This window comes from Thamnophis elegans, chromosome 17 (assembly GCF_009769535.1).
Source record: "Thamnophis elegans isolate rThaEle1 chromosome 17, rThaEle1.pri, whole genome shotgun sequence".
In the NCBI taxonomy this organism is placed as follows: domain Eukaryota; kingdom Metazoa; phylum Chordata; class Lepidosauria; order Squamata; family Colubridae; genus Thamnophis; species Thamnophis elegans.
Genome location: NC_045557.1, coordinates 1643405 through 1650926, shown reverse-complemented (window position 1 = coordinate 1650926; position 7522 = coordinate 1643405). Strand labels below are relative to the sequence as shown.

General features: G+C 49.3%; 1 protein-coding gene across 1 annotated transcript; it reads left to right on the top strand.

Moving 5' to 3' along the window:
- Positions 1-909: 909 nt before the first annotated feature.
- Positions 910-7438, top strand: BNIPL (BCL2 interacting protein like). Its single transcript, XM_032234255.1, has 9 exons — positions 910-944; positions 3056-3130; positions 3616-3677; positions 3814-4023; positions 4142-4321; positions 4704-4806; positions 5947-6078; positions 7093-7179; positions 7336-7438. The coding sequence occupies exons 1-9, from the start codon at positions 910-912 to the stop codon at positions 7436-7438; spliced, it is 987 nt and encodes a 328-aa protein (XP_032090146.1).
- Positions 7439-7522: the final 84 nt, after the last annotated feature.

Here is a 7522-nt window from a genome sequence, read left to right as displayed (position 1 = left end):
AATAAAAACAAAGGCATTTTTAGACATGCAAACCACTTGGAGGGAGGGGATTCGTGGTTGCTGGGACCCTCTCGTCTCTTGCTCCTGTTTGCCAAAGGTAGAGTGCCACTGGAGCTGGATGCTCTTCTTCACTGTTGGTTCAACACCCCCTTCCCCCCGTTTGAAAGGAAGGAACCTTTCCCAGCCTCCACTTCCCAGGCCCAATTCAACCGGTAATTGTAGGTTCTTCTTCCCTGGGCTACGTATATATTTATATATTTGCCGAAAAAAAAGTAGCATAGCCTTTATTGTATAGTATAGATTAATAAATATATAATTAAGATAGTAAAATTATCAGGGTTCCTGCCCATTAGGAGCAGCCTAATGGTCCTTATAAAACCAACAACAGCACAAAGATTGTGTATCCCCGGGGACCATCAAGACAATGCTTGCATAACCAGCAAACTCCATACCAGGGGATGTGCAAACGTGGCTGCTTTAAGGCTCGTGGACTTCAACTCCCAGAATCCCCCAGCCAGGTTTTGTGGGGAATTCTGGGAGCTGAAGTCCAGGAGTCTTAAAAGTTAGCGTGGTTGGGCTTTCTTGCTCAACATCCATCAGCTAACTTGGCTACCAATGTCGGCACTCAAATAGCCACCGGGCCCACCTCCCCACAAGGCTGCCCTCTTCCGCGATTCCCATCATCCCCAGATCTGCCAGGTGCTGTGCCTCGGCGTTAGGACCCAGCCTCCCTCCGCCAACCTTCTGCAAGCAGAAAAACCAGTTTGGGGTGTGCGTCTCGCCCGGCTTCCACTCCCCTGTCCACACCTCCAGGGCTTCAGTGCGAGTTTGCGGTGTCCCATCACAAGCAGGGGAGATTGGGAGTGTACCTGGCCGGGCTAATCTCCCCTCCCTCCAATGGGTTCCTTCATGGGAGATGGCAAGAGGACCCTTCCCCAAGAAAGGTGAGTCCTTAACAAGGGAGGGGAGGGCTCTGGAGGAGGTCCCATTCTCAAACCAACGTTGTGATTCCTCTCTGAGCTGGCGCCTGGCCGCGAGGGGACCCCCCCACCTGGACCCTTGGGATGTTGGTGGGAATTGTAGTTCGGTGGTAACCAGGTTCTGCCTATCTTCTGATTGGCAACACTGAGATTCAGAAACTTGAGTTTTGAGCTGGGGGAAGTTGGCTTCCCCTTCTGCAGGTGGGAGCTACGATCCCAACCTTTCTCAACCAAGTTCATTAACTTAAGAGGCCGACTGGGCGTCATGGCTGCCTACGGGCAAAATTATCCCGGGTTTTAATTTCAACCCTTCCGGCCTTCTGGCCATCCTGTTTACCCCTGGGTTCTCCTTGAGTCACGGACAACACCGGAGGCCTCTCTGGAAGCGGGACTTCCTCCTTCAAAGGGACTAGCATCATGTGAATGCAACCTTAAGAGATCCGGATTTTGTGTCTACTGCAGTGGTCCAATTCACTTCCCCTCGTTATTTTTTCCCTCCCCTTTTCCAGCTGGCCAAAGCCCCAATTTCCAGCTGTTCAATGCCCCCAGGTCTGCAAAAGGAGGCCTTTTGAAGGTCAACTGCAGCTGAAGCTGGAGGTTCTACACATTTTGAGAAAAGAGAAGAAAAACCGACAGTTCTCTCTCTCCATTTCTTTCACTTCCTTCAAACCTGCCCCAAGTTAGGTTATTTCTCTCCCTTCAAATGGATTTTTCCCTCTGGATTAAGGGGAGGGGGCGTTTTCCTCTCCGCAACGCCCTTCGGACAGACGGTGGATACATCCGCGCTTCCTCCCTCGCACACGAATTACAGGTTTCAGGGCACCCGGCGACACATATTTGATCTGCCCTGGCAGGATTTCCCCCACGGGGAAGCTGTGGCTCAAAGTTTAATCACCCTTTTTCGGGTGCCTGGAATAACCAGCCGCTCCTAAGCAAAGAATAGAACCTCCAGGTTTAGGAGCAGTCTACCTGTGTGCCAGTGGACTGGACTGGCTGGGAGAGATGGCTGCAGAGCCAGCAGGGTCCTGCTTGGGGAATTTCTCGGAGGCAAATGTCTGGAATGCAGGTAGGCGCCAAACCAGGAGTTTTGCAAAGTTGGGTCCCTTTAAGAGGCGTGGGACTTCAACTCCCAGAATTCCCCAGCCAAGAATTCTGGGAGTTGAAGTCCCGTGCGTCTTAAAGGGACCCAACTTGGGTGACCTCTGAATTAAACAAAACCTCCCAGGCGCTTTGCTGGTTTTGTATATTTAAAACATCAAGGGAGGAGTAGATTTGTTGTTCTCCTGGGTGTGCCAGCAACCATCTTAAGTATTAGCTTAGCCAGAAAGAGTGTGGGGAGGGGAGGAGAACCACATATATTTTGAGCTGGAAGGGACCTTGGAGGTCTTCTAGTCCAACCCCCAACCCCCACCCCACCCCCGCTCCCCCTCAAGCAGGAATGAGAAGGTTGGGGGAATGTTTCCCCTGCACTGGTAGCAAGGGAGGGACTCAATGACCTTCAGGAACCCCTCCAACCTACAAAGGCATTCCCTAAAGCACTTTTAATCCCTTCTTGGGGGGTCCCCACCCCAGACATGAGCCAGGACTTAACCAGCCTCCACTTCCCAGGCCCAATTCAACCGGTAATTGTAGGTTCTTCTTCCCTGGGCTACGTATATATTTATATATTTGCAGAAAAAAAGTAGCATAGCCTTTATTGTATAGCATAGATTAATAAATATATAATTAAGATAGTAAAATTATCAGGGTTCCTGCCCATTAGGAGCAGCCTAATGGTCCTTAGCAAATAGAAACCAACAATGTTTTCCCTGCACTGAGCAAGGGAGGGACTAAATGGCCTTCAGGAACCCCTCGGGCCTACAAAGGCATTCCCTAAAGCACTTTTAATCCCTTCTTGGGGGGGTCCCCACCCCAGACATGAGCCAGGAGTTAACCCAACAGGCGGAGTTTGCCAACTTTCAAAGTGAGCAGAAAAAACCAACCTGCCTATTTTAGGCTATCTGTACCGGTTGGATTGCAGCCTGCGGTGCTGACAGGGCAGGTGGGAAAATCCCTTCGCATTCTCGCTTCCGCAGGCCTAAGAAAGACGCGTCTGAGAACATCCGAGACATGGAACTGGGAGAGGAATGGCAGGACGACGGATTCCCGCGGTAAGGGGGACTCCATCTTCAAGAGCAGTCTACCCTTGAGTACCAAAAAAAAAAAGGAGGATTCAGGCAGGCATCTCAATTTTTTTTTCTTTTCCAATCCCTGCTGTTCTCCCCCCCCCCCACATCCCCATCCTCGATAAAATAAAACCGGATATCTGAGGCTGCAAAACAGTCTATAATTAAAAAAAAATTATGAGAGGGTTTCCAGCAGGCCTGTAGAATCCTAGCGCTGGAAAGGGGTCTTAGAGGTCTTCTAGTCCAGCCCAAGAGTCCTTATAACCCCCCCCCCCGGTAGATTGAATTGTCTGTACAGCTGGATGTATTTAATTTATTTAGAGAATTTTTTTTACGGCTGCTCCCCTTTCAGGGCTAAGGGGCTTTCTAGAGCTAAAAAGTCCTAATCCAATTCTTTTTTAAGATTTCTTCCTCAAGGTTTTGTTTCAGTTCCAAAAAACATCCAGGTTCTTCTCTTTTTGATCTCGAAGGCCTCTGCCAGAGGACACCTCGGAGGAAGATCTAGAACCTTCCAGTTCAGAATTGAGTCCCGGTAAGGTTCAGGAAAAAAATACTGCCTTTTTGCGGTTTGTTTTTTTCCCCCCGTAGAGCCTCCATTGCTCAAGGCAATCTACCCCTAAACCCCTCATGGCGAGAGATTGCCTTACAATCCGTTCCTTCTTCTGCAGTCGCCTCCAACACCTTGCAGCTCTCTGGCCGGAGACACATGAGGAAGCGTCTCCAGGCCCCCGACCTCAGCGAGGAGTCAGTCAAATCCGGGGAGCTCCCCGAAAGCACCCCGGACGGCAGCTTGGACATCAACCTGGACGAGCTGGAGACGCCGTCGGAAAGCGAGTTCCAAGAAGGCCCGGAGAGCGGGCACGAATTCGAGTGGGAAGGTGAGGGTCCCGAGTTCGAGTCTCGAGGGGGGGGAAAGGTACTGGGTGCCCCTCCGGCAGAGAGACTGGTTCTCTCTTCCTGGTTTTTAATTCCGCCGGGGTCCCCCGTCATTCCCAGACGACCTCCCGCGGGCCAGGCGAGTGGAGGCCAACCTGCCCGAGAAATTCTGCTCCGGCCGCGTGGTGGACACGAAGGGTCCCGACGGACGGGTCTGGCGGATCTTCCTGGGGGACGAGCACGAGCGCAAAGTGGATCTGAGCGCCATCGAGCCCTACACGCGGGTGATCTCCCACGGGGGTAAGCTGGGCGGGACGAAGGCAACTTAACTTCGGAACCACTATTCCTGGTTTGTTAAATTGAGGGGGGGGGGTGGAACCCTTCGCCTCACCATCAGGAGTTCTGCGAGTTCAATCCTAGATCCCAGAGGCTGATATTTCTCTCTCTCTCTGAGCTCCATGAGAATGTATCTGCCGAATAGAACTCCGCACTGGCAACAGGAGAGGCATCTGGCCAGTAAATACACAGCTCCGTTCAGCTGCCAAGACTCCACCCCGATGCAAAGGATTATGGGCTCATTAAAAGAGGATGGTTCCTGGTTTGTTAAATGGGGAAGGGGGCTCCCACCCTCTCGAACACGGCTACATGGTGGCCTCATCCCTGCCCTCCTTTCTTTCCCCAGGCTATTGCGGCGAAGGTCTGAATGCGGTTCTCGTCTTTGCTTCTTGTTACTTACCAGAAAGCAGCATCCCCAATTATCCCTACATCATGGAGCACCTGTTCAGGTAACGCCCACCTGTCCCTCTACCTGAGAGAGAGGGGAGAAGAGGGGAAAAGGAACCAAGCGTCCTCATTGTTTTAAATGTGGCTAGTTAGCCCTTGAATGAGTGGAAAGCGAAGTGAAATTAGGGAAATAATCTTTCAGGCTCATTCTCTGGAAACAGGGCTGGTTTTCCAGCTGAGCAGGCAAGTCACAGCGTGCTCTGGCTCTGCCACGGGGCAATGCCCGATTTGTGTGCAAACACTTCTCCTCTGGAGGGGGGCTGTTTGTGTGCCAGCTGCCTCTGCCACAAGTGTGCCATGTGATTGTCTCCTCTCCACGCACGGAACCTCGGAGAGGAAATTGGGGCAGATCCTGTCTGTTGCTTTATATACAAGGAAGAAAGACGAAAAGAAAAAAGGAGAGAGACAAAGAGAGAAAGAAAGAGGGTGGGAAGGAAGGGAAGGAAGAAATTCGAGGAGAAAGAGAAAAGAGAAAGAGAGAGAGAGAGATGGGAAGGAAGGAAAGTAAGAAAGAGAAAAGAGAAAGAGAAAAAGAGAGAAAGAAAGAAAGAGAGAGAGGTGGGAAGGAAGGAAAGTAAGAAAGAAAAGAGGAGAAAGAAAAAGAGAGAGAGGGAAAGAAAGATGTGGGAAGGAGGGAAAGTAAGAAAAAGAGAAAAGAGAGAAAGAAAGAGAGAGAGAGAGAGAGAGTGGGAAGGAAGGAAAGTAAGAAAGAAAAGAGGAGAAAGAGAAAAAGAGAAAGAGAAAGAAAGGTAGGAAGGAAAGGAAGAAAGAAGAGAAGAGGAAAAATAGAGAGAGAGAGGGAGAGAGAGATGTGGGAAGGAAGGAAAGTAAGAAAGAGAAAAGAGAAAAAGAGAAAAAAGAGAAAAAGAGAAAGAAAGAGAAAGAAAGAAAGAAAGAAAAAGAGGTGGGAAGGAAGGAAAGTAAGAAAGAAAAGAGGAGAAAGAAGAGAGGAGAAAGAAAAAAAGAGAAAGAAAAAGGGGGGAAGGAAGGAGAGAGAGAAGAGAAGATAAAATTGTACATTCTCCAGCTATTATCTTTCCATCCAGATTGTTCTGCTGCTGTGGGAGAGGATTAAAGTGGATTTTTTTCCCCCCCCCTAAGCTAAAAGGCAGGAAATGGACTCTTTCTGTCATTCCCTGAAGGTACATAATGGGAACACTGGAGCTGATGGTGGCCGAGAGTTACATGCTGGTGTGTCTGAACGGCGCCACTTCCCGGAGTCGCTTCCCATCTTTTGCCTGGATCAAGCAGTGTTACCAGACAATCGACCGGCGGTAAGAAGAGCCACTGGGAGCAGCTTCCAAATTAAACCTAAAGTCCATTTCCCCCACCCTGATAATATTTCCCTTTCCTCTCTCTCTCTCCAGAATTGCCTTCAATCTGATATGGCCTTTTATTCTTTTTTTAAAAGGCGGCTTTTCAAATACTAGATTTCCTTCGTGCCTTTTCATGCCCATTTGCAGAAAGGGAGTTTTAGCCCAGCACAAACCGGGAGCGGGGAAACGTAGCTGGGTTTGGGCATAAATTGCATTTTCAAAGCCGGGCTGTGTGGGCTGAAAAGATGCCCCCGTATCCCAGGGACATTAAACAGCAGCATTTAGGGTTTTTTTTTTTTAGTATTTTAGTATTTTATTAGGATTTATAGGCCGCCCTTTTCCCTAAGGGGACTCAGGGCGGCTTACAATCATTAGGGAGGGGGTGCAATTCAAAATAAACAATATGTGAGCAAAATAAAATAATAAAAACACAACTTGCATTCAACATTCAACATTCATTTCTCTCCCCCTCCCCAATACACACACACTTTTAATTCTGAATTCTTCAAGGTGGAGAAACAGATGTGGAGGGGGTGGTGGTTTTTGCAGCTGCTTCGACATCAAAGGCATTGAATGGCATTCGGGCGCCCGTCTCAATCAACGAAAGGAATAGAAATATTGGGGGGGGGACCATTCTGTACACTGGCAGAAACTATTTCTGTTTTCCAAATGGCATCCCCCCCGCCCCCGCTGCCTTTTCCTCCAAGGGACTCAGAGCCCCCGACACAGTGAGGCTGAACGATTCAGGCTGTTATTCTGATATTCTGTGCCAACAGTAAGGCCTATACATTTAATAAACAAACATTTTGATTGTCCCAGGACCGCACACACACACACAGTCGAGACACCTTAGAAAGTATGGTATCTCCAGTTTTACTCCGTTGTTTCCTCCCCCCCTGAGAGATGAAGCCCAGGATATCCAGCTCCTGTGGCATGGAGTTCCACTGTTCCCTTTCCGTGTTATTTTTTTAGGCTTCGGAAGAATTTGAAGTCTTTGGTCATCGTTCACCCCACGTGGTACATCAGAGCCTTGATGACCGTCTTCAAGCCGTTTATCAGGTGGGTGCAAGATGCCAAGACGGGTTATTATAGGGGCACCCCATTATCCGTTAGAAGGATGCCAAGGTTGATTTGAAAAAAATAGGCTGTTGTATCGCAGCCACAAAGGTGGCAATGCCAACACAAACTTCACCTCTCTCTTCTTCTTTCCCGCAGTTCCAAATTCAGCCAGAAAGTGAAGTTCGTAGATAGCTTGGATGATCTGGGCCAAATTATCCCCCTTCAACAGATTCACATCCCGGCCTGTGTCCAGCAGTGAGTACGATCTAGTTTTTTTGGGGGGCCCTGTCTAGTTTGTTCCCCTTCTCAAAAGACCACTGCCTGGAGTGCAAAACTCCCTGCC